Source organism: Penicillium verhagenii (assembly GCF_028828195.1).
Source record: "Penicillium verhagenii strain IBT 33310 chromosome Unknown utg000007l_segment0_segment0, whole genome shotgun sequence".
Classification (NCBI taxonomy): Eukaryota; Fungi; Ascomycota; class Eurotiomycetes; order Eurotiales; family Aspergillaceae; genus Penicillium; species Penicillium verhagenii.
Genome location: NW_026643171.1, coordinates 1,001,135 through 1,026,433, shown reverse-complemented (window position 1 = coordinate 1,026,433; position 25,299 = coordinate 1,001,135). Strand labels below are relative to the sequence as shown.

General features: G+C 49.1%; 6 protein-coding genes across 6 annotated transcripts; 1 reads left to right on the top strand and 5 right to left on the bottom strand.

The window, feature by feature from the left end:
• Window positions 1-281: 281 nt before the first annotated feature.
• N7466_007054 (chaperonin-containing T-complex subunit CCT8) lies at window positions 282-3,829 on the bottom strand (the record flags this gene model as incomplete). The annotated part of the gene is made up of 12 exons (XM_057166443.1): window positions 282-1,546; window positions 1,659-2,029; window positions 2,163-2,367; window positions 2,518-2,553; window positions 2,619-2,677; window positions 2,733-2,764; window positions 2,832-2,895; window positions 2,950-2,995; window positions 3,053-3,077; window positions 3,142-3,382; window positions 3,472-3,713; window positions 3,776-3,829. 12 exons carry the CDS (start codon window positions 3,827-3,829, stop codon window positions 282-284), a joined length of 2,640 nt encoding a protein of 879 aa, XP_057019484.1.
• Window positions 3,830-5,012: 1,183 nt separating this feature from the next.
• Window positions 5,013-8,219, bottom strand: N7466_007053 (vWFA and PH domain-containing RING finger protein; the record flags this gene model as incomplete). Its single annotated transcript, XM_057166442.1, has 3 exons — window positions 5,013-7,110; window positions 7,185-7,860; window positions 7,976-8,219. The coding sequence occupies 3 exons, from the start codon at window positions 8,217-8,219 to the stop codon at window positions 5,013-5,015; spliced, it is 3,018 nt and encodes a 1,005-aa protein (XP_057019483.1).
• A 7,063-nt stretch (window positions 8,220-15,282) lies between these two features.
• N7466_007052 (pyruvate dehydrogenase (acetyl-transferring) subunit E1 alpha) lies at window positions 15,283-16,807 on the top strand (the record flags this gene model as incomplete). The annotated part of the gene is made up of 4 exons (XM_057166441.1): window positions 15,283-15,423; window positions 15,512-15,645; window positions 15,740-16,194; window positions 16,305-16,807. Exons 1-4 carry the CDS (start codon window positions 15,304-15,306, stop codon window positions 16,805-16,807), a joined length of 1,212 nt encoding a protein of 403 aa, XP_057019482.1. The 5' UTR covers window positions 15,283-15,303.
• A 1,610-nt stretch (window positions 16,808-18,417) lies between these two features.
• N7466_007051 (uncharacterized protein) lies at window positions 18,418-19,644 on the bottom strand (the record flags this gene model as incomplete). Its single annotated transcript, XM_057166440.1, has 1 exon — window positions 18,418-19,644. One exon carries the CDS (start codon window positions 19,642-19,644, stop codon window positions 18,418-18,420), a length of 1,227 nt encoding a protein of 408 aa, XP_057019481.1.
• A 1,016-nt stretch (window positions 19,645-20,660) lies between these two features.
• On the bottom strand, window positions 20,661-22,190 carry N7466_007050 (OSTA/TMEM184 family protein; the record flags this gene model as incomplete). Its single annotated transcript, XM_057166439.1, has 6 exons — window positions 20,661-21,047; window positions 21,131-21,280; window positions 21,349-21,474; window positions 21,551-21,854; window positions 21,918-22,068; window positions 22,148-22,190. The coding sequence occupies 6 exons, from the start codon at window positions 22,188-22,190 to the stop codon at window positions 20,661-20,663; spliced, it is 1,161 nt and encodes a 386-aa protein (XP_057019480.1).
• Window positions 22,191-23,157: 967 nt separating this feature from the next.
• On the bottom strand, window positions 23,158-24,607 carry N7466_007049 (mitochondrial 37S ribosomal protein uS4m; the record flags this gene model as incomplete). The annotated part of the gene is made up of 3 exons (XM_057166438.1): window positions 23,158-24,012; window positions 24,081-24,509; window positions 24,572-24,607. The coding sequence occupies 3 exons, from the start codon at window positions 24,605-24,607 to the stop codon at window positions 23,158-23,160; spliced, it is 1,320 nt and encodes a 439-aa protein (XP_057019479.1).
• Between the last annotated feature and the right edge of the window lie 692 nt (window positions 24,608-25,299).

Below are 25,299 nucleotides of genomic sequence, written 5' to 3'. Positions count from 1 at the left end.
TCTATGTAGCTTTAACTATGGGCCGATTTTGTACACATGTTTCCTTTTTAGTGCAATTACTTCATGCTAATGTTTTTTCTTTCTTTAATTTACTTGATAAAGATCTAGACCATCATGTGGATGTATTATCATACTCGGCTATACACACCAGGCGACTTTTTTTTTTCGTGATATCGTACCGGAATCTATCAGCGTACCAACGGTCTCGAAGCCAACGGAAAAAGAAGAAATGAATCCCACGTAAATGCACGTTTAAAACACGTTTTTATCAAGCGTTAGATTTAATCCTCATCCCAGTTGGCATTGGGACCAGGGGGCTTAGGTCCACCGGCTTGGCGAGCCACGATGATCTGATCGACGCTCAGCACTGTCCGGGCAGCCTCGCTGGCCAGACGGATAGCCCAGCTCTTTGAGGCCAACAGGTCAAGAATACCCTCATCCACGGCATCGAGAGTACCGTCGGAGTCAGGGCCAGTCTCAAGGTCCACACCGGTGGACCAGTATTGATCTTCCTCCTCAGATGACTCCTCTTCCGCTGTGGCGGGAGTAGAGCGGTGGTGTGCGGTGTACAGACGGGAGAGAACCTCGGTGGCATCCAGACCAGCAGACTCAGCGAGGGTGCGGGGAATGACCTCGAAGGCCTCGGCGTACTTGCGGATGGCGTGCTGGGGCAGACCAGGGGTCTTGTCAGCAAAGTTGCTGATACGCTCAACGAGCTGGATCTCAGTAGCACCAGCACCGGGAACCAGACGAGGGTCCTTAGTGATGGCCTTGACAACGTTCACACCATCATCAATGGCGCGCTCAACGTCCTCAAGGTGGTTCTGAGTAGCACCGCGGAGCACAATAGTGGCAGTGCGGGTAACGGCGTTAACGTCCTCTTGACGGAAGACAGTGACACGGTCACCGCCAATCTCAGTAGTCTCGATAACATCGACTTGACCCATCTCATCGGGCATAGGGGCACCCAGACGAGCCAGGGGGGTGGCACCGACAACTCGGCACAGACGGCGGAGCTCAAACTTGGACAGAATCTTGATAACCAGGATGTTGAAACGGTTAAGGTAGTGGAGGGCCAGCTCGCCAACGGTGGAACCAGCAACAACCACACGGAGACCAGAGTCGTATAGCTCCTTGATGGCAGTCTCAAGACGCTCCTCCTCACCCTTGGTATAATCCATCATCTCCTGGGCGTTCTTCAACAGAACCGTACCCTTGGTCTCGGTTTGGGAGACATCAATCGGGCAGCTGAACACACCGACCTTGGCTCTCTTGGCCGACTTGACAACTCCATCCGGCTCACGTCCGAACACCATACCCTTGACAACCTTGGACTGCTCCAAGCTACCACCCATAATCTTAACAACACGCACGTTATCGACGTTGAAGTTAGCGGCGTTCTTGGGCAGAACCGCAAGGACAGCATCTGCTACCAAACCAGCCAAGATATCCTCAGTGCCAGACTGCTTGCTAGCCACGACTGTGCGAAGAGCCTTGCTAAGTTCTTCCTTCGAACGCATATCCTGGAGACGGTCGACCTCGAGATCTAATCACGGCAAAAAGAAAGAACCAGTCAGCAAGCCGTAATATATATCAAATATCCTTCCCCTTCCCATTCGAAGCACATCCAAAACCAAGGACTCCCGGAAAGAACATACCCTCTAGAACCTTAAGAGCGAAGTTCTGTGCCTTTTCGTAACCTGAAACAATATCGCTGGTCTTTAATCCCAACCGAATGAGCTCCTCCGCCTTCTTCAGCAACTCGCCGGCCAGAACAATGACCAAGTTGGTACCATCGCCCATCTCGGCATCCTGTTGCTGACTGGCCATGACAAGCAGCTTGGCAGCAGGGTGGACAACATCCAACTCGCGCAGGATGGTGGCGGCGTCGGAGGTGAGGATCATCTTCTGCAAGTGGTTGATGACGATCTTGTTGCGGCCGTAGGGGCCTAAGGAGGTCTGCACAGTCTGCGAGATGGCCTGGCAGGCCTCGATGTTACGGATGACAGCTCCATCTTCGGAGTCGTGACTGAATTGATAGGGCGGTTAGTGATATTGTGGTGCTGGTGTTGTGCTTTGCGGGCGGGACAGATAAGGAGGTGTGGGAGATGCGGCGGTGGGATGGAGTTTGGAATGGATGTTCTTTTTCCTCTTCTGCTTACCTCTGGTACCCGGCCTTGAAAAGGCCCGCTTGGGAGGGCCCGGGAATTGATAGCGACATTGTGAGTAGTCGCGTCTGAGAAAGATGCGACGGGGATATGAGGGGGGGGATGTCGATGCTTGGTCGAGTTGTGCCGGGGATTTTTTGGGAGCTCGGGGATGGTGGGTTTGCTCCGTTTGCACGAGGGGAACTCGCCAGTTGATGCACTACTAGGTTTACCGCTTCAATCAATTGATATCGATTTGAAAGAGATGAGCATAGAGTATATATTCGTTATCTAATAATACAATGATAAAATTCCCTTCATGATTTTGGCTGTTTTTCTGATGGAAATTTTCTTTACCATCCAAACGAACCAACTTGCGAACGCAGCGCATTTTGAAACTGGGGCACTATTGCACATTTGAAACCCGTAGTCAGTAATCGATCCGATGTAATGTAAGGGAGAAAATCTTACTGTAACTTCCAAGGGAACTGCAGCCATTCTCTGCGTATATGTTTTCTGCTTTTTCGAGCCTGCAACGGGTCAGTCAAATATTAGAGCATCGGCAGGTTGGAAGCTTCATCTTACCAGCCACGGATGGCTTCTTCGCGATTGTAACTCTATAAGTAATGTTAGCCATGAGAATCCCGACAAGCCTGTACACTTCTACTAGCGGGTTAGACTTACGGAGGGGTGAGTGGACAAGAATTCTGGTGGTGCCTGCTTTTCTAGTTGCTGCATGCGCTGCCATCTGGGACATTGTTAGTCTGGGGACGAGAGACTTGGAATGTATAGGGATACGTACAACCTAACAGCAGCTTCCGGATTGAAGCAAGCCTTGGACATCATCACTAATGGTCATAGTCAGCACCCAAGTCAGAAGATTAATTACCTGTCGCTATACATACACAATCCAATGTGGTCTGCTTCGGCCTAGATGAATTCACCCAGTCAGTCATATAGTCCTCTAATCATCCAATTACAACCATCAACTAACCTCCTGTGTCCGGGAGTTTGGCAGACTATACATGTAGTTCATGATAGCCGAGCTAGCCTGTCCAGAGAAATCAAGCAACAGCGCAACAAACAACGCAACCCCCACAGTGATGAAGCTGTTACTTGCACGCTCCGCTGGGTGATGTGCCACAACATGCGCAATTTCATGTCCCAGGACAGCCGCAAGTCCGTCATCATCTTGACAAACGGGCAAAATGCCAGTGTAGACAAATACTTTCCCTCTGTATCGACCGATTTTCGAGTTAGCAAGCAGTTTGCACAACAACTTATAATCAAGGAGACTGGTCTATGCAACGGCTTGTCCACTTACCCCGGAAGTACAAACGCATTCTTCATGTTAGGATCGGCGATGACATGGACTTTCCAGTCAGCACCCTCGATAGGTGCCAGAGGAATTAAACGCTGTAAGACTCGGTCCACTTGCTGTGTGACGGGGTGGCCGTCGGGAAGAATCTTGCCGCGCTCCTCGTTGAGAACCTGGCGGTAGGTCTGTTCGCCCATTTCCAGTTCCATCTTTGCAGATACCATATTGAAGCGGCGTCGTCCAGTTATCTTATTTCGAGCATGTCAGATCAGCTGATCTTTTTATTATGCCTCAAATGCGCGTGACTTACCTCCACCACATCGGTGTTGTAGAAGTACACACCAGATAGTCCCAGTCCAATCATAACATAATGTCGAGGTTTCAAGTATTGGACCAAAGTGTAAATTAAGGGTTGGCGCCGTCCTCCTCCGCCGCCGAATCGATTATAGGTGTTTCGGGGATAGCTGAATCGCGGGCCTGAGGAGAATGCTCTGTGGGACGATCGGTATGTAGTAGATAATGACTTGGGGATTTGAGGAAGCTTTCTGAGAAGTGTGCTGGAGGCCCATTGTGAGTATGATCGGGGAGAAACTGTTTGGATTGCACGCGACAACTGCGGTCCTAGCAAATGAGAAGCGCGGAGTCGTGGGACGGTTGGTTGCGCCCAGGCCAGTGGGAACAGGCGAGGGCCTCGTAGAGCGCGCGAAAATGGTCTTTGTAACATGGTTTCAGCTGTGAGTGATCATGGTATGTCTCAGAAGTCAGAAGGTAGATGGCGAGGAGAGTAGGATTTGGAGGTGTGACTCTTGATCTCGAAAGGTGCCCAGGCGCGAAAGCGGAGCCATCGGCGATAAGCAGCCACGCTTCCGGGGTTTAGCCATGGAAGTATCTAGTGGGCCAGAGCGGAAATAAAATATTACAGGCTAAGATTTACAGACCCTAAATGCAACAGATCTCCTCAATTGTCATATTAGTAAAGAAAAATTCTTACATCACTTTTAGGCGATATTATAGATTCATGAATGCCCAAAATCAATTGATAATATTAGTAGTCATGTGAAAAAGATATAGTATAGGGATGTATTTGGAGAAAAGTCTCTTTACCATGCAACGCATTTATCATTAATCACAATGGGAATTATGCAAGTGCTATTTCAGTCCAGGAGATCGTCACAGGATTTCAACAATAATCAGTAAACAAAAAGATATACACAAAATAACCTATCCCATCCTCACACCATAGCCAAGACCGTTAGAGCATTGTAGAGAAACAGATGGACTGGTCCAAAATAGCAAACACACCAAAACGAAAGCCCCTGGTAATATGCTGTACAGTCATGGCGGGAACAAAAGTGGTATCATAGGGCAAAATTGAAAAAGGGAAAAAAGGAAAAGATTCAAGTCATGAGCCGACTCCCCAAGGAACGCACGTATCAACCCAGAACAAACAGAAAAGTAGAGGGGGAAATATGGGAATGGCAAAATTATGCAAGAAGATGAATAAGAAACAAAAGATGAGAGACCAGATTGTGAAAGAGTGAAATCTTTCACTCTTCGGTCAACGCGTCTTCACCCCCAATCTCCCGCCAGTCTTTTGAACGGTCGGTCAATCGACGGACACCCGAAATCCGTTGCGCCCAGTGAGCTTCAGACGGTGTGCGGTAGGTGTAGGCGCGCTGTGATGAAATAACGCCGATGCTCTGTAAGACCGCTTTACGAGAATCGCGACCGAAGACGGCCGGGTGGTTGATCCACTCCAGTGCTGAATCTAGATCCGCGTTGAGGGCAGTCATGGTCTGACCGTCAACAGCAGAGGAAGGTGTGATGGTAGCGGTTTCAGAGGCATGGCCATCACCGAAATTGGAAGATTTGGGGGATGAGGAGCTCGGAGTATTGTCGCCTCGGCTGCCCGAGTCACTGGTACCCGACGGGCGCGAAGCTCCTGGGGGAAGGGGAGGCAAGCCACCCTTGCCAAGACCCTTGAGAATACTTCGGGTTTCGTTCAAAAGATGCTGGCCACGGTCTTGTTGACCACGGGAAACGAGAGTGAGCGCGCGAGTCAACATATCAGAGGTAAGCAGCTCCATGCGACGCTGCACAATAGATGGGTGAGGGGGGATGGGAGGAGTCATGGGTCTTTGGTTCTTGGCCTTGGGGTTTGGTGGAAGCATGGTGATAGCAAGCAGCGACGGGCGAGGAGAATGAGTGAGGTGTCCATCACGAAGAAGGTCACCATAGGTCAGGTCAGCCTGGATCAGTGGGACCTCTTCCACACTGAGAACCCGCTGCTCATCTCCATCCATACCACCGCCCAACGCCTCCAATCCGGAGACCAAGCTCTCCCAAGGGTCCTGGGGCATGTTGTCCTGCGTAGCATTGTCAGGAGAGATAACTAGCTGCACCAAGACATCACGCTTGTCACCAAATCGGAGGTCTCCCAGAGCGGCTTCAGCGTCCTTGCCTGTAGCACGCTTGGTGGTGTGAAGGGCACCGCTGATCTTCACAAACTTGGCTGGAGAACCTTCAGGCAAGCGAAGCTTGAGCTTGACATTTTGATGAGATGTGGTCTGCAAGGCACCCAGGCAGCCGGCAACACATTCACGCAGCATCATCCAGTCCTTCACGTAGAGATATGAGCCTTTGGTGCGTGTGGATAGCTCGATCATCGTGTCCGGTTTGTGGGTGAGACCAAGTCCAAACGAGTGGATGTTGATCTTGGCTGCCTCGGCGCGCGAGACCACGAAATCAACACTTTCGGGATCCGAGGTAGACGAATCACTAATCAACAAGATAGTTGAAACGGGGTTGTTTAACTTGCGCTGCATCAGGAGATCCATTGCCACATTTGCACCCTCGACCACATCAGCACGCAGACTCTTCTGTCCCACGGGCCTGATTGAATCAAGGATCTTATTCCATCCATTCCAGTTCTTGGTGGTCATGCCCACCAATGGTACACCACCGCCACTCGAACCAAATGTCACCAAACCCATGCGGTCCCGGGGACCCAAATTCATAACAAGGAACTTCAGGGCATCGCGTAACAGGGTAATCTTAAGACCCTGCATAGATGAAGATACCGGAATGACCACGACGATATCAATAGGAACGTGGAACGAATCGAACGACGGTTTGTCCAGATCGGGGTTGCTATAATCGGTGATGGCAGTGTTGTTCGACTTGCCCGCACCATAAGATGAATTGATGGAAGCTTGTCGTTGAATGCGGCTGTTCCGGTAATCATCCTCCTCTGCGCCGGAGTTCTCGAACTCGTAATCCTGGCCACGCGACAGATTCTCAATTGGGTGCAGATCCATCAAGGCCCGGCGCCATATTTCTAGTTGCTGGCGAGACTGGAAGCGTAGGTAGAAGTAAGGGAGTTCGCTGACTGATAGGTTGAGGGAGAGGATAGGTTGATCGGTCCCTGCTTCGAGGGATTTCAAGTGCTTCTTGATAAGAATCGAACCCTTGAGGGTGAAGCGTGGGCGCTTGCGCTTCTCGGGGTCTTCGTATTGCTGTGAACTGGAGGGCTTCTTTTCCTTGACGCAGATAAGCATCTCAGCGAATAGATAACATTCCAACTCTTGCCATGATTCTCGGTCTTTGCCAACACGCATTTGACCGTGCAGACGGAGCTTGCCGAATCTAATATCACAATTATCAGGGTTAGCTTTGAAACGAAAAACAGATTTTCAACTTTCCAAACTCCGGTCACGTACCTGTTAAACTCCAAGCCGTGCCAATTGTCTACTCGGCTCTTGAGGTCTTCCGCGATCTCGTCCAGATTCTCTGCCGGCTCCTGCTGGATAGAACGAGCATCCTGAGAACCTCCAAATCGCGCAGAATATGGCTCATCCAGCTGCTGTTGGGTGGCTTGGCTGTGTCGCAAGTCATCTGCATTGGGGCGCCAGTTTCCCTCGGGGACTTCCACGGTGATCAAACATGTCAGGGACTGTTGTTGGCGGGATCTGTTCATAGTGGGGAATTCGCTGCGCACGGTAACAATTGGGGCTGGGATGGGGTTCTTGGTGACTCCTTGGCGCGGACTCAAATCGGATTCCATGGCTTGCACGTCATAGTCATGGCGTCGGCCACTGCTAGGATGTTGACCCTCATGGTAATCCCCGGAGGAGCCCGCTACACTGCCGTTCCGTGAGTGGGTCTGACGAGGTTGCGATGCGGTGGTAAGACGCTCGACACGTTCTCGCTGACCTGTAGTGTCCCGACTGTCGCGGCGCGTACCGAATGAGGGGTCCCGGTTGTTTGAGCGACTCCCACTATCACTGGGGGGCCGACGAATTGATTGTTGTTCCCAAGCATTCTGGCCCGTCATTCCACTTCGCGTTGTGGCAGCATCACTCATGGTCACTGAGCGCACAATATTACTGATTTTCTCTGTAGGTGCCAGATTGTCTGGTTAGTCTATGTCGCATTGTTGGGGTAAATTGGCTTTCTCTCTTTGGGTTGCTTGTTTTTTTTTTGGTATTTTGGGTGGGGGGGATTAACGAACCGATATCCAAAACATTGCCTCCGCGACTCGTATCGAGGCCAAGAGGCGCATTGCAAGTAGGGCAGTACTGGGATTCAAATTCGCGAATGTACTCGTAGAAGCATGCTTCGTGAGACACGTGGCTGCAGGAAAACTGCAATACCCGTTCTCCCCGCAAAGTGTGTTCGAGCGGCTCCTCGCAGACGGCGCATTCGCTGCCAATGAACGTTCTCTCCCTCCGGGTACGGGTTCGGTCAACCTCCATCGGGCCGGTTGGATGTCTGCCCGATCTAGAATTAAAAGACACGCGAGATCTGTTGGAGTGCGACAAGACCGGGTCCGGGTAGTCTGAATGAACGGAGCTGGCAACGGTGGAGGTTGCACGTGGACGGCCTTGATTGCTGTCGATATGGGAGAGAGAACTGCCGGGTCGATCTGTATCGGTCTTGCGACCAAATGAACGTAAGGAACGGAAAGGTGAACGGGATGGGGAATCTGGTCGTGATTGAGATTCTGTACGTCACCCCCGTTAGTTTCTCTGCGGGGGAGTCCAAAAGGGTAAAAAAAGAAAAGAAAGTGATGACCCCTGCTGATTTGGAGATTGACCAAGACTTGGGGAATGGGTAGTCTTGGAATGTGGGAAAGGCAAGAAAAAGAAAAGCAGGGGAAAAGAAAGGAAAAATGTAAGAGAAAAAAGAGAAGGGGAATGTTGGAAGTAATTGTAATCAGGGGAGGTTGTGAGGAGAGAACATCTAGAACGGGCAACACAAGTCTCAGATTCCCGGCTTCTCCGATCTCCAAACGTACCAGGTAGTAGGGACTTTCTCTTAGATCGACTTAAGAAAGCCGTTTCTGGTGAACGATTAGAATCACTCCCAGACTTAGAATCCGATCTGGGAGAAAGTCGAGGTTTCCACATGGGGGTCACTCTTAACAAGAGTCACAACCAGAGGTGGGGGGGCAAAAAAGAGATAAAAATCCCAAAAACCAAAAAATAATAATAAATCCAAAATGACCGAAAGTTTAAAACGCAATAAAAAACGCGGATTTAAAGTGGTTTTTTTTATAAATATTGCTTTTTTTTGAAGGATTAGGGGAAGGAGGAGAAAAGAAGAGAGGGAATTCAATCAGAAAGATCGGAAGCAAAAGCGGGACCCAAGTACCTCGTAAAGCTATAATCCAGGGGCTTAGCATGTGGTTATTGGTGGACTTCAACAAGGGAAACTTTGAATCCGTTTCGTTTTTTTTTTCTTCAATTAATGAATTTCTACTCTAAGAAAAATATTAAAAAATATAAAAATATAAAACAAGAAAAAAAAAAACTAGCAAAACGTGGGAATTCCAAAAAAACAACCCTTAAAAACTCCCTTTACACAGAAAAGGAGAAAACTGACGATCGTGCACTGTGAACTGGAGAAGCACGATCGGATCCACTACCGACTAGCGAATAATGAGCCATGGAACCAATTTAGCTTGGGTCGGGGATTTTCTCTTTTCTCTCTTTTTTTTTGGTCTTTTTTTTCTTTTTTCTTCTGTTCCTATTATTCTTGGTGGAGTAGAAAATTGGAGACTGAAAACCTTTGATTCGTTCCATATGTTCTCAAATGGAAGGAAAATGGAAGTTTCCATCCCACATGGCAAAACGTGGACATGCATCCCCTTACTCCGTACTAGTACAGTAGTAGTATGTGCAAATGTAATCAATTCCTACCTTAGCGCATCCGCCACCAATATCGCCCCCATTTTCCCTGATTTTTCTTTGCCTAAGAACTACCAAAAGAAAAAGAAAAAAGAAAAAAAAATTACTGCTATATTGTAAACAAGATGAGCGTTCGATAGCGTCGGGCTTCGAGTGGTTCATGTACGAGAGTGGGACTGCAAATGCGGAACATGACGTGGAGCTCATACTTCCCACTTGGAGAGTTTACAACAGAACCATACCCAATTCTTAAGCGCCCTGCGTTGCATGTACGTGTACGTCTTCAATATGGCCCCTTTCTCTTGCGTCTTTTTTATTACTTTTTTTGCTTTTTTCTGCCTGTTTTTTTTCTTATCGGGCTTATACCTGTAGTTTATGCGTCCATGGTTCCGGTTGAGGCAAATGATAGAGAGTACTAATCCTCGGGACACCAATGCAACCCTGTAGATTCAAGTAGAGTGTATCATATACTAGCTAAATTCTCAGCCCTAGTGCTCCTTCACGTATGTATACTAGCAAATACGATGAATTAAATTACGTGAAGATTTAATAGGGCTAGCATCAACTCTATGAACCTTAGAAGCATCTATGGTACTTTTGCTTTTCAAACTCTCACCTTCACTCTTGTATCTCAAGTATCCAGGTATAAAGGCATTCCTAGCCTCAATACAACTTCCGATTCCATTCAAAATGTCCCTTCCAATCTTACTTCGATTTCTCCAATTTCATCATTGCCCGTGCCCTGGGATCGCCCGTCATGGTTAAATCTATCCATGGATTCATTATTCCTGCAGATATTCCCCAGATGCTCGGCAAGATTGACCCTTCTCCTCATCCGAACTGACCAGACCGTCTTTAAAGTATTTGATCTAACCTTGGAACCCGTCGGAACCAAAGAGCTGAACTGGCGAGATCTGGGCTGACATAATCACCTTAATAGGAAAAAGTGGACACCCGCAAAACTTGGAATCTCTCTGATTCGTCAGCAGCCGACTTGTCGATCACGCCCAAACGTTTTCTGTCAATGGCACTGCAGAATTCTCTATTCCCAAGGTTCATTTTCCAGATCCCTTTTTTAAGCTTTTGCCTCATTTTTGCTTTTCCTCTCCTCTTGAGCAGCTTAAACGTCATTCTTTGCTCAACTCAGGAACCACCTTCGGCAAATCCCCCAATCCCTCCTTCCCGGCAAATCTTGACCCGTGTCGAGGTGCCGACGTTTCAGACTAAAAGCGTCAGGGTGGCGGATCTCCAGTTTGTTTATTCTCCGCGTCCAAATGCATTCGGGAGCTGGGAAATGCCCACCCGCGGAGATTTCGTGACCCAGATCCATACTTTACCAGTGCGGCACCCATCTCTGCCCACATCCACTTTGTGCCCTGACCCTCAGTAAAATCGCAATCGTCTGCCGCCCTGGCTCGTCCTTGTTCAGCGCCGCCATGCCATGTCCACCATTCCCCACAGTCGCCACCCCTACCGTCCCCTAGTGGCTACGTCCAAAATGACCTGCGCGAGCTAAACGAAATTATTTGCACATCAGCCCCATATTCCATTCGCTCGGTCCAATGTACGGAGAGTACCTCCGTACAACTGCCTCGAGGTGGATTCGCTCTCATATCCCATGCACAATGTGATCGGCCCAGCCTCTGCTTTTTGGGTCTGAAGTTGCTAACAATCATGATTCATGACTGTCGATCCCCTGCTTTTGTCCACCCTGACTCCTCCTGTCATGGCTTCTGGGACCCGTCCTGTAGCCGCAGTCTGGCCTGGACTGCGACGCACAGGCATATGGGCGTCGGCTAGGACTAACCGACCCTCCGCCATTGGACGTGTCCACGGCAACGGTGATCAGTGGCGGATCCTTATACACCTTTTAACTGGTGATCGGGGAATTGGATTCATCTACACGTGTGGGCTCGTAAAATTAGATGTGTACGTAGGGTGTAAGTATGTACGTGTAGGTCAACCTCGTGCGAGATGTATCTGTTTCTCTCCTGGGAGCTGTCAACACGGGCCCTGCAGAGATTAATGCCCCATCCGAGCCCCTCCGATCTTCACTACTATTGCCGAGCTAATATGACAGCTTTCAAGTGGCCCCCCCTTTTTCCTCATTTTCTCGTTTTCCCCTTTTCGGTCGTTGGAGGGGACCACGGTAATTGAATTTAAACTCTACTTAATTTTCGGGGACACCAAAAATAAGACCATACTAGTATATGTATAAACCTTCACCATCAATCATGCATGACCTATATAAACCGCACTACTTATCACAATGCTATGGAGAGATCGGCATGGAATATGCATGAGCAAAACCCAATTCAAACTCAAAACGATCTTCTTCCCAGTTATCTGAGTCCCGAAATTTCAGTCCACTGCTTACGCGCCTTTTCGAGGCTTGCATGATGATCTTCGCCGTTGAAGGCTTTGTAAAAGCGGGGATATATGCTCCTCCTCATCTTCTTCCTCCACCACCAACATCCGGTTCTCCACTCCAGTTAATAACCCTGATTCTAATCCGCACTTAGTTTGATACCAACAATACATAAAAAGTACCCCCAGTACATACATACATACATACTATCAACGACATGATGGAGGTTTTTTCCCCCTGATCACTCGTCAAACTCCCTTTGTCTCCTCTTCTCTTCAAATGTTCCCCATTGTCCCACCCAATCCACTGAACCCACTTACAACGTGCGTATCGTATACAACGTATTCCTAACCGAAAGGAGATTATAACCTTCTTCACACCCGCCCTGGACGTCTGTGCTCGGCGGAGATCATGAGGCCAGCGTTTCAGGATGCGAATGTGAGCCTGATTTCTTACATAACATCGAATACAACCTAAGCTACTTTAAGTATCCAGCAAACATTGAAAGTCCTGGGACAGGTCCGATTGAGCTTGCCCATGTCAAATTGACTTGTTGCTTCCATATTTCTAATTCATTTGCCTCATTGGCTGGCGCAGAAAGCTGTGTTTAAGGTTTGGAAGTGAAACGCTCTGCTCCAGGTCTGGCTGCAGCTTCTACAAACTATTCGCTGGGGCTGGTCCCGGTGGTGCAGGAACAGCGTGCATACGGGACTCGGGATGCCCTCCCGCTGTCATGTCACCGTCCATTCGATGCTGGTGTTTGTGAGCGGTTTTTGGGTGATTGAGGCTGCAGCTTCGAGGGGATTGTAGATAGGTCGTGCATATTCGTTTACGGAAGGTCCAAATTTGGCCTATATGCGGATCTACGCATTGGCTTGGTATGTACGTTTGTGGTAAAACATTTGAAGGAGAAGTGCGCTAGGTGTTAGTTGTATCTACTAGATACGTGTATACATATGCATCATGTGCTCTATGCACATGTGCGAAGGGCTAGGAAGTCAATAACAGTACTTATGCGGTAAACGACTAGACTCGTTTTCCTCTTTGGGATGGTCGACCCGACCGTACATTTTGAGCCAACTCACCTTTAACCGACTTGACTTTCGCTAGCAGAGGTTACATGTCGTACTAAGGCTTCTAGCTTCTAGCTTCTAACTCTTCGATGTTGGTCTGAGACCCTACCAAAGTCATTGAAGGAGCAGGTGGCAAGCTAAGTGGTAATTGAAGCATGCACAGTCTCAAGTACGTGGCCATTTCTAAATTCGAACTCCACTGTCAGTACCAATGTCATATAATGTACACATTGGAACGTTTGAGAAGTACTCCGTATCAGCCTAGTTTATAAACTATAATGTAGATCTGTAGGAGATAATGAAAAAAAAACCTCCGAGCTTTTTAATACCTTTGTTTTGTCGCATCCATATCTGGAATGATCCACAACTATTGATACATAGCACCTAGGCGCGATACCAAGTCTCAACCTTGGAAGCTCCTTCCACAAAGAGACTGATCAACAATTGAAACTACTGGGCCCAACGTGAAACATCTGCAAGATCCGACCAGCCCATCGCCGGGAGCTAAACACAAATACCCCGAGCGCCAGGGCTATTCAAAGCGACCTCGGAGGTTCCAGCCCGTTGGGTTTGATGTGGGAGCAGTAACCTACTAGTTATTTAGTACATAATCAATTACATTGATTATATCCGTAAAGAATCCAGGCCGTCTTTCAACCTTAGTGTCTAATGTTAACTCAGTTGGGCAATGTGGACCGAGAAATCTACTAGTCTGCTTTATGTTTCAGGTCGGAGATGGATCATTTGCGGCTCTAGATCGCGCTCGTGCCCTGGGATTTCTATCCTGACTTCCAAGATTGAATCATTTAGAATTTCTCATGTGGAAAAGTAAGCACTTGCATTGCGGAATGAACTTGGAATCGGCGCTCCTGTACGTATATGGGCTAGTTGGATCCATGTCCCGGTTTTGTTTTGGGATGCGCCCCGGGTGCCCTATGGAAGTGGAGTGTCGGTATTCGGAATACATCCGTGGCCCGCTCTATCCAGGGCATTGAAGCCGATCAGGAACCACAATAGGATTTCCTGGTTCCAAGAATTTTACTGTAGTAAATTCGAATATTTAGATCGTCAGTGTCTGGACTAGTTACCTAGTGTTAAGGGTTTCTGGATTAGTAGTGTTTACTAAACGCTCGGTTTAAGTTCAGGTTCTTCCAGGTTTCCACTTTCAGTGCCTGGTTGATGTTGACACATGTGAAGCAACGTTTGAAAAGCATATCCTGCATTTGCGGCATGCTAATTATTGTCCCCGACGGAAATGCGACGGGTCGAATTATTCAAGGGTACTGTTTCAATTCTGTACTTGTCCTCTGCTTGATCTTTTCACATGTCAAACTTTTCTAGTTTGCTGGATATTCTCCTGCAGATGAGGGGATGTCTCCTCTTCGTTTGTTCTGTGACGAGAATTGACTGATCAATCGATGCGCTGCTGATTTAGCCTCCGGTTGGAGAATGATGTGATTAATACACTTCTAAACAACAAAATGTTTCGTCACATCCGTCTGTGTTATTGATGTCTATGCGCGTTGAGATGATGGAATTTGTTTCGTTGTTATCGGTTGGAGGCGTTGGTGTTTGTTGGTGGCTGTGATCCGACTGGTTCAACTTGCACATACTTAGTGGTATGTGGCCTGAGTACCAAGTCCCAACAATATCAGTCAACTGGTATCAGGTACGCGCAGCCGCCAACTGGTGAATCGATCGGACAAGCCCCGGAGTATTCGGATATGGTTCGGAACTAATTTTTTCTATAACTGAACCTTTATATGCTAACTCATATACATAAGGAAGTTATGGAATAATTTTCCACACCTTCCAAAGAAACCATTGTAGCTTGCTAGGGAGTGTTGTGCTCCGTGGATAACCGTTGAGCAAAAATGTACAAACATGGAATGACTTGAGCTGATAGGCAGATTGCCTCGACCACAATCAGTTTGCACACGAAAGCTCTGACAAAACAAACTGGACTCTCTCATCACTAACTCATATCCTTTCTTCTTTTGCAATTCAAGCTTCCTTGATAGAGAAATAAGCTGGTGAATACAAAGGCAAGCTCCGGGTTTGGTCTGTTTGCAAGTGGTCTACACCGGCGGCCCCCGAACGGGAAGCGCTTAAGTAATCGGGAAAGTTTGTTCCCAACATCTCATCGGAAAAGTATCGCTATCTCCCACCTCATACCTTCTCCCATATACAATTGGGCTCATCCTGCATCATGCTCTTCCGAACTGCGGCCCGCCAGGCTGCGCCTTTGCGCCGTCAGGCCTTCGCCCCCTTGACCCGTCGCTCCGTCACCACCGACGCCGCCTCTGCGCACGCCGAGAACATCCCGCAGGTTTGTTGAGCCCCGTCCGGAAAACTGGAAACACCCCCCTTCAGGCGCCCCCGGATTCAATGCTGATTCTCGACTTTGCGCTGTACAGGAGGATGACAAGCCGTTCACCGTCCGCCTCTCCGATGAGAGCTTCGAGACCTATGAGCTCGACCCGCCCCCGTACACTCTGGAGACCACCAAGAAGGAGCTGAAGACCATGTACCACGACATGGTTGCCGTTAGGTATGGATCGTCTTGCTAATGAGAGCCGCCTCTCTCTCTCTGTCTGTCTTCGTGTACGCGTTTCATCCGTGCTAATTTGATTGATCTCCCATAGACGTATGGAGATGGCCGCCGATCGCCTGTACAAGGAGAAGAAGATCCGTGGTTTCTGCCATCTGTCCACCGGTCAGGAGGCCGTTGCTGTCGGTATTGAGCACGCTATCAACCGTCAGGACAAGGTTATCACTTCTTACCGTTGCCACGGTTTCGCTTTGATGCGCGGTGGTACCGTCAAGTCCATCATTGGTGAGCTGCTGGGCCGCCGCGAGGGTATCGCGTACGGCAAGGGTGGTTCCATGCACATGTTCGCCGAGAACTTCTACGGTGGTAACGGTATTGTCGGTGCCCAGGTGCCCGTCGGTGCTGGTCTGGCTTTCGCTCAGCAGTACAACGAGCAGCCCAACACCTCCATCGTCCTCTACGGTGATGGTGCTTCCAACCAGGGTCAGGTCTTCGAGGCTTTCAACATGGCCAAGCTGTGGAACCTCCCCGTTCTGTTCGGTTGCGAGAGTATGTTTTTAAAAAAGCCCCTCCCTTCTATCCCTCTTTTCCCCTCTCCCACCCCTGCCTTCTTGGAAGCGTGAATTGAACTCGCAAAACTAACACATCTGACTTCTTAGACAACAAGTACGGTATGGGTACCTCCGCCGCCCGTTCCTCCGCCCTCACCGAGTACTACAAGCGTGGTCAGTACATCCCCGGTCTGAAGGTCAACGCCATGGACGTCCTTGCCACCAAGGCCGCCGTCCAGTACGGTAAGGAATACGCCATCTCCGGCAAGGGTCCTCTCGTCTTCGAGTACGTCACCTACCGTTACGGTGGTCACTCCATGTCCGACCCCGGTACCACCTACCGTAGTCGTGAGGAGATCCAGCGCATGCGCAGCACCCACGACCCCATCGCCGGACTCAAGCAGAAGATGCTCGACTGGGGTGTCCCCGAGGAGGAGCTCAAGGGCATTGACAAGGCCGCTCGCGCCTACGTCGACGCCGAGGTCGCCGAGGCCGAGGCCATGGTTGCTCCCGAGAGCACCCCCCGCAACCTCTTCGAGGACATCTACGTCCGTGGCTCCGAGCCCAAGTGGATGCGTGGTCGTACCGTCGACGAGACCTTCTACTACTAGACGTCTTTTGTTTTTACCCACCTCCCAACCTCCCCGAAAGCTGCATGACGGTGCCGGTCCAGGTCCTGGCTTTAACCGGATCTAAAAGAGTTAATGCTTTGGGTAATTATTCCCCTTCTGGATTGAGGATGGCGCAACCGTGCATCTTGTCTTTCCTATCTATCACTATTCTGTAATTTAGCCGATGACTACTCTTTTCTTTGTTTTTTGTCCGTGCCTTTGTTTTTTCTAGAGTAGAGCAATTGTCATCATCTTGGTTCAACCATGGAGTTTTGTGTAAACTGCAGTAAAGCCAATCTTTCAAGTTAGGAAATGTAGTACATGTCTTCGGGAATCAATTCCAATGCACATACATAGCCATACATATGAAGATTGATTAAAAGGCGAAGACCGAAGGTTGAACTTGAGTGAACTCCAGTCAAATGTTCTCTGAACACTGATGTACTAGTTGAGTTTCCTCACTGAACATTGAAAAGTATAAAAAAATGCGGCGCCGCTCCTCATTTGGCACCGAGTATCTTTGCATAGCCTCCAGATTATGCACAGTTGAGCAACATTGGAACCCTAGTATCCTACCAACCTTGCAAAGTATGACACGCACATATGGAACTTTTGACTTTGAATCAATATTTTTATAGTGGTTGGGCATTAAAGCCTTGAAGCATCCCTCTCAAGTTGTCCCAACTATACCCACATGTGCGCATCTCTCAAAACTATACCCACTCTACAACATACATAGTACCATACTAGTATGTACTAGCACCTCATTCAAAATGGAGCTGTACCCCATGCAAACGCGTACCCAGAAATTAACACCTACATCACCCCGTCGCTCCGAATCGTCTCTGCCCTCATACCACACACGCAATTCACCGACATTATCCCCTTCTCCTCCATCCTACATCTCTCAATCGACGATCTCGGAGGAAGACACCCCGCCACGGGAAGTCTCCACATGCATAGAGACCGCAAACAAGAAACAGAAGTGCCCTTATAAACACTGGGCATGGGGACTGCTTCTCCTTGCGTCTAGCGCCGGGAGTTTTTACGGCATGATCCGACTCGCAAATCTAAGTGTGCGGCTGAATGTAGATGGTGTTCTCGAGTTTTTATCGGTGGTGGGGATTATGCTCTTAGGTTACTGCGGCATTGATTGTGCGTTGAAGGGTGTTGGGATTATAGGTCAGAACGTGTATTGGATATGTTGGCAGAGGAAACGGGTTGATCGAACTGCGGGGCGTTGCTCTGTTTGAGCTTTGTGGTGGATTGGTCTTTGAGGGCGGATAGCTCTGGTGGGAAAGAGTGTTTGTGGGTGTTAAGGTGGTTGTTGCTGGTATTTACTGCTGATCTAAAATCGGGGCTAGGGTTAGATGTTTGGATGATTATGTACTGGGAGAAAGTTATATAGCTATAAATATGTGTTGCATTGACATATTTGAACTCTGAAATACATGTACATAACAATAGTTTCGGATAAGGGAACATTGAAAGTAGGGTCGATTTGTATGGATTGGGTATCATAATAATAGAAACAGATAAAAATGCCCACATGAGGTGGATGCGAACCATCCACGCCAATCCAGCGTATACATGTATTAGGGTGTCTCCACCTAATTAGACCCCGGCCGCAACATTTGAAGAATCATCTCCTGGGTCCTCTGCAAAGAATCCAACTTCTCATATACAGTGCGGACCTGATCCAGTTCCCTCCGCAGCTCAACTCGCATCTCCTGACGCAACTCTTCCTTGATCCGCTCGATATCGAATGAATGAGGCCCGGATCCGTATAAGTTTGGCGAATCCATCCCTGTCATCTGTGATTGTACTTGTGCTTGTGCTTGTAATTGCGGTTGTCTCTGTATTTGCAATCGCTTCTGTCTCCCTGGCGCCTGCAACGACGATTGTGAAATCTGGAAGTTGGAGCTGGAGCTGGGCTGAGGATTCGGGTTGGAGTACATAGACTCAAAGCCAGGCGGAAGCTTGACACCAGCAGGCAAAGTCAAAGGAGTCGACTGCGCACCACCACCACCATAGGGCTGCGTACCAGCAAGCGAAGCCGCCACAGCAACAGTCTCCGCACCCCCCTCCTCACCATGAAACTCGCCACCCCCACCCCCATCCGCATCCGAAGACGAAGACCGAGAACCCGCATCCCGCGAACCCTCAGCCCTACCCTGGCCTTGCACCGGTACCTGCACCTGAACCTGCACCTGCGAAACCCTCCTCCTCTTCACGATCTCATCTCGCTTCTCGATCCTCTTCGCCTCAGCCTCCTGCCACCGCGTCCACGTCGGAATCCACAAATCAAGCACACCACACCACTGCGGATTCATCGAGTCCTCCGACAACTGCGCTTGCGCATGCGACCCGCCAACCCCCAGTAGCTTCTGGCTCTGGTTCTCCTGCTGCTGCCGTCTGTCTTTCAAGAACTTCACCCGCTGCTTCGTGACGAGCTCCACCTTCCGCCGGACAGAGTGCCATGAGTACGGCCGGCCGTGCGCGCGCGTGAACTCTTCTGCTACGCCGCGCCACCAGTTGCAGATGTCGCTGCGCTTGCCGAAGCTGGAGGCGTGCCGGTTGCAGATCTCGAAGAGAGAGACTTCTTCGAGCGTTGTTAGTCTTTTGCCGTGTTTGCGGCTGCTTTCTGCTTCCGCTTCGGCTTCGGCTGAGCCTTCGGCTGAGACTGAGCCGCCTTCACCTGGGCCTGGGAGGCCTTTGGGCGGGGAGGGGTGGCGGGGACGCTTTGTGCCGCGGGCTGGGTCTGGGTGTGGGTGGTGGCGGAGCTGGACTTCGATTGTTTGGTGCTGGTGGTTGTTGGTGTTGTTGCTTTTTGGCATTGCTTTGCTAGGGTTTATTACCACTAGTGGTGAGTGGGATTGGAAGGTCATGCTTAGTCTTGGGTTTTGGTTTGAGCTTGAGCTTGAGCTTGATGCTACTGCGTTGACATTTGTGCTTGTTGCGTGTTGTAGGGGTCGGTAGGGTGATAGGACCTCTTCTGGTGATAGCTGCATTGGTAGGTGTTGCTGTTGCTGTGGGTGTTTTGTGTTTGAGTTTCGGCCTTGGTTCAGATATTGTAGTGCTCTAGCCTCTGAGGCAGCGACGGGCGTTGGCCTCTGTAGGTATGTCGTTGCCGTTATAGCTGGTTTTGTGAAATGCGTATTTGCGTAGAGATGTGAGGCCAGGTTAGGATGAAGTTTCGAGTGTATCTGAAGCTCAAGGAGCTCTGAATTTTTTTATATAGTTGCTTGGCTAGTTGATCGGCTCTCCAGGAATCCTATTCAAGCTTTTGGTCTAGTTGTAGTCAATCGCGGGGACGAAGTGCAAATTGTCGGGAGGTTTTGCAATTTTGAGGGCGGTAATTTTCACCCGTAATTTATTCTTGCTCCACTTTTAGTCCATTGGGTACACTACAGAGGTCCGAGTCTACTTTGATCATGACCTTAGTATCTACTATACATATCTCAGACTTGAAATTCGACTTCTTAAATGGGTGATGATTCCCGGGTATTTCAAAAAAAAAAAATAGATCTTCCCAAAGTTGATAACCCCATATACCGGAATAGATTGGAGACATAGATGATAGGAACTTTTACATCCATTTCTAGCATTAAGAGTATAGAACTAACTTACATATTAACAATAACAACGTTGAAAGCCTCTGAAACCGAGGCCCCATCATTCAACATTAGCTAGCTTTGAAGCGATGCTTTCAAAAGCACAAGGTGATGGAAGCTCGCTCGTCCGTTAACGAATACAATCACATGAAGAAACAACCCCAAATTTCACTTCGAGATTTCCCCTTGCTGACCGTTTCATCATAAATCATGAAGCCACTCGTGATAATTTCTCAAGCTCAAGCCACCGGAGATGCTTCAGAAACATACTCGGGCTCGCGCTTCGGCATTTCATAACTGGGATCAGCCTCGCGGTGCTTGCGACCAACAAACAACCACCGGAGTCCACGTGCGGTAGCCTTAACTAGATCCCAAGGATTCGCAGCGTCCAGGAAGGCCTTGATGCCTAGGAATCCACCGTAGTACCGTTGGTCGGTACCGTTGCTCATAATATCGCCACGGTTGAGCATGTAAGGACCCCAGGGGAAACCCCAGAAGTGGAGAATGGCGAAAAGGAACATCTCAATGCAGATGAGGAGATTGGGCAACGCATTGTTCCAGTCGAAAAGTTGGACGGTGGAGGACGATTTGATTACTCCCGATGAAGTTAAAAAGTCGATGATCGTCTTTTGGAAATTGTTAGATGTGCTCCCAAAAGAAGAAGAAAAGAGGAAATAATAGCTAGGGTGGGGTGAATGGGGCTACTTACCGACTGCCAGAAAGAAAGGAAAATCACAAGCTTGATGCAGAGGATCTTCAGGAAGGGCCGCTTCTCCGCGATATCGGTCTTGATCTGGAAGTAGAACTGGATCAAGCAGTACATGGCAATGGTGACTGCAAGCGACTCGATAGCAAGAACCTGGGATTTATTAGCATGACCGTAGCATTGGAAGGGACAAAATAACGAAAGAAAAGCAGTGGACCTACCCAAACATGGGCATAGTACGGGCTATCTGAGTCCTCGCAATACCGGTTATCAGCCTCAGCTGCAACGGCAATAACTGTCATGATCACTCGCAAGAAACAATATTGGAAGACTCCGATCCAGATAACCTGTGTCACGTCAGCCTTTTGGATCACTTTTTACCCCTTGTCTCGGCTCTCATTTGAAAGCGGGGGTTTGTCCTACATTGAACCAGGTAAGTCCGCTACGAGGCCTCCGCAGCTTGCCTTTATCGCGATTACCACAGAAGCATTTCTGCATCCAGTTCATGGGCCAGACCCAGTTAATTGGTTCGATACCACGGAAATAATCCTTCTGCGTATGCAAATCTGGCGCAATGTAGGCGCATAGCAGCGAAAAGAAGGAGGCAATCGCAAATGGCTCGTAGCAGTCACCGATCAGTTCAAAATAAACAGAATGTCTGTAAAAGTAGACGCAGAGAAAAGAACTGATAGCGTAAACGGGGATCATGAATAGAATCCGGATAATGCTGGGGAGGAAATCAGAAAATGAAGTTATCGGGATGTTGGATATCGGGTACAAGATGGCTTACTATCGCTGTTCGGTGGGGTTGCTGTAGTGCGTGGCATGGCCTATCATAATAATACTAGCCAGAATGAAAGCCAGCACGGTGAAAATGGCGCAGAGAATGACACATAGCTCGTGGAAGGTGATGCCTCCGCTCCAGAGTTTGACCTCATGGACTGTTCAGAGAATGAGATGTCATCCGAAGAAAGGGGGAGGATGGAATTAAAACCCCATTAGGCTGTAGCTTAGACTCACTTGTGATGTCCAACTCAGTGGAATTACACTTGGGCCAAGTCATGGCGGGGTCAGTGTTTGGAGAAAGGAGTGAGGTGATTACTGGATGAAGCTCCCTCTCTGTTTTTAGTTATTAAGAAGAATGAAAGCTCCTGATCAACAATACTTTATCCCAGCCGCTGACGTACAAAAAAACCGGGTTGAGAAGATTTTGCGCAATTCAGTCAGATTGTTTAGGCTCCACCCCTTAACTAGTTCCAATCATGATCGGCGTAAGGCTGGTCTTTTGTCGCCCGGTGCGGGACGCCGCGTAACCTACTTGTGGGTCATACGATTCTCATTCGGAGATTCGAAATATACAAATGGAGATCGAATTGTGAAGTCACCGGTGGGTTTCATTCAATTTACATTGCTTATTCCTCCGTGTATGAAAATTTTTTGGACTGTTGAACCTTTCAATGTTGTTTACATCCCAAATAGTAAGTTGGTATCCATACGATTACTAATGTTACCCAGGGAAATGAACCATCGCCTTGGCATAAAATATATAATGTTGATCCAGAGAGATCACAACCACAGCATTCAATGTTCGATGTGGGGGGGGTTTCGGGATTTTTAAGTCGCCGGTCAGAATCGGGCGTAAACTTCTTCAAACGGATGCGAGGAGCGGGCTTTGAGGATTCATAGCCCTCCCCAAACCCTGTACCCAATAGTATTTACGTAGGAATATCTACCGGCAGAAGATTCTTGTGTGAAGATTTTAGCATTTGTATATCCATTTACAAAACCATGATGGCTATGGTGGTACAGAGGGCCAGGAAACCCTGGAAACAAAAAGAAAAATAAGAAGGCACCAACACCATGGTCAACATGAGCACCAGAGGAGATATGCAGTGGGGGGTGAATATGAAAGAGGCCCAGTAATACACTCGGGGGGAAAGGTTAAGAGGGGGAGAAGAGGGGAAAACAATAATAGAAACAGGAAGATATGGCTGAGTAGAGGCGCTTATAATATCATAAAAATTGCTCCTCTACCAACGTCTCTTCAGGTACCAGCCATAAGCCGGAGTGCTAACCGCCTCACCGAAGGGAGTAGGCACCTCGGCGGAGCCAGGGCGGGCAACGGGGTGGCGGAGGTATACGGCAGCACAGATGTTCTGGTTAACCTCAAGGTAGCGGGGAATGAAAGCAAAAGCAGACATGTACTCCCGTGGCCGCCAAGGGGTGGCATAGGGCTTGGAGTGGTCAATGGGGTTGTCACGCATCTGGGTAAGAGCACGACGAAGAATGTCAAACTCCTCAGAAGACAGTTCCGATGTGTCGATCTCGCCGCTCTCAGCAGCCTTCTGGAAGGCCTCCGATAGCTTGTTACCAGCCTCGCCTTCTGATTCCTGTGATGCCACAGCGGTCTCCTCGTCGGCCGACTGCTTCTTGGACTTCTTGGCGTCCTTGGGCTTGTTCTCGGCGCGTGTAGCCTTCAGCATTAGGGTGAGCTCAGAGAACTGCGACTCTAGACTGTCTGTAAGGATGGTGCTGGTCTCGGAACGGGACAACACGCGGCGCACGGCCTTCTGGAATCCGCGCAGCTCCTGCTTGCGCTTTGCGGGGAGGACGTCCTTGTCTGTCGACATGATAGTCTTGGCCTGAGCCATAAGAGCCCGAAGGGTATCCTTGGCGCTTTCTTTTTCTTCCTTCTCCACGGACTCCGGCTTGGTCTCGGCCTCGGTCTCGGCCTCTGCGTCATCCTCACCCTCCTTCTTTCCCTTCAGCTGGCGGGCCTCTCGTCGCTCGAACTTGGTCTTGGGAGCACCGGTAGCGAACATGACACGATCCGGCTCGACCTGGAACAGATCACCTGGGTTGAGAAGGTAGCTGGGGTGTCTCATCTAAATGACGGAATAGACGTTAGTACCCTGAAAACCGACTTTAAGTTGACTCAATTGGTATCACACACCTTCTGGCCATTCACAGTGACAGCACCGTGGATGACAAACTGCCTCGCCTGACGAGCACTGCTAGCAAAAAGTGATCGGAAAATGGCAACGTCCAATCGGCGCTCCAGGGGAGCGAATGCCATCTGGGTGTAGGGAACCAAGCGTGTGTTGAAGGGCTTTTCCTCCGATTGCAGGCCAGAACCTCGACCGGCAGAAGCCTTAGATCCATCATCCATGGCGAGATCCGCGGTGTTCATAGGGTAGACGCTACGGATACGCTTCGAGAACATGCGCTTCCATTGGCCCTCACGGACCTGTTCACCGTGGTAGGCGCGAGAAATAGCCTTGGCTGACCATTTCTGCTGGAAGAATGTGCGGTTGGCGGTGCCAGGGGAACGGAATCGCTGCAGGTTATACAAGTTGTACTTGCTCCATGATTGACGGATTTTCTAGACGGAGAAACATCGTTAGTGGCTTGTCCGGTCGGAGGATTCTGATGCAATTGACTTACCCCCTTGGACAAGGTATTGCTGGCTCTGTTCCTCATTGTGGCGACTGCGAGTATTTGGAACGCGACGCGGGGAAAGAGTGTAGTGTGATCGATGCAATCGTGGTTGCTCGACTGTGATGGCCTCGAGCACCCAAAACTTCCATGGCACGTGACATTCCGTCAATTGCCCGTTCTCTCCGCCTGACAGATCAGGCCTCAAGTAATATCAGCTGTGATTTATTCTGCCAAAGTCAGCTCCTGACCGCCTAATACTTTGACCGCCTGGATTTTGGGTATAAATTAAACTGTTTCCCGTCGCTCTTGCTCTCTTTTTCTTTTCTTCTTCATACTTACCTTGTTTGGGTGGCCGCGATCATGAAGGCGGTCCACCACAGATTGGTCCCTGCATTGCACAGCGCGGCGGACTAGTTTGTTCAACGGCTTTCGGGTCATTGACAAGCGGATTTTTTGGCACTCTCCACTTGTGGAATTTATCTCTTTTCATCAATTTTTGGGTCAGCGACCCGAGCTTGGAGAAGAGGATTGTTACCACTTCGAACTTCGTAGATCTCTCGTACTGCCCAGTAGATTAAGTGAAGACATTCCCAAATGTTCGTAACTCATGCATGGATGATGCTGCTCAGTTTGTTCACTGTTTCGCGTCACACGCACTTGATACTTGACTCGCTACTTGCTATCGCTATATGGCAACCATCTTCTCAATTCATTAGCTACTTTCCCATGTACAA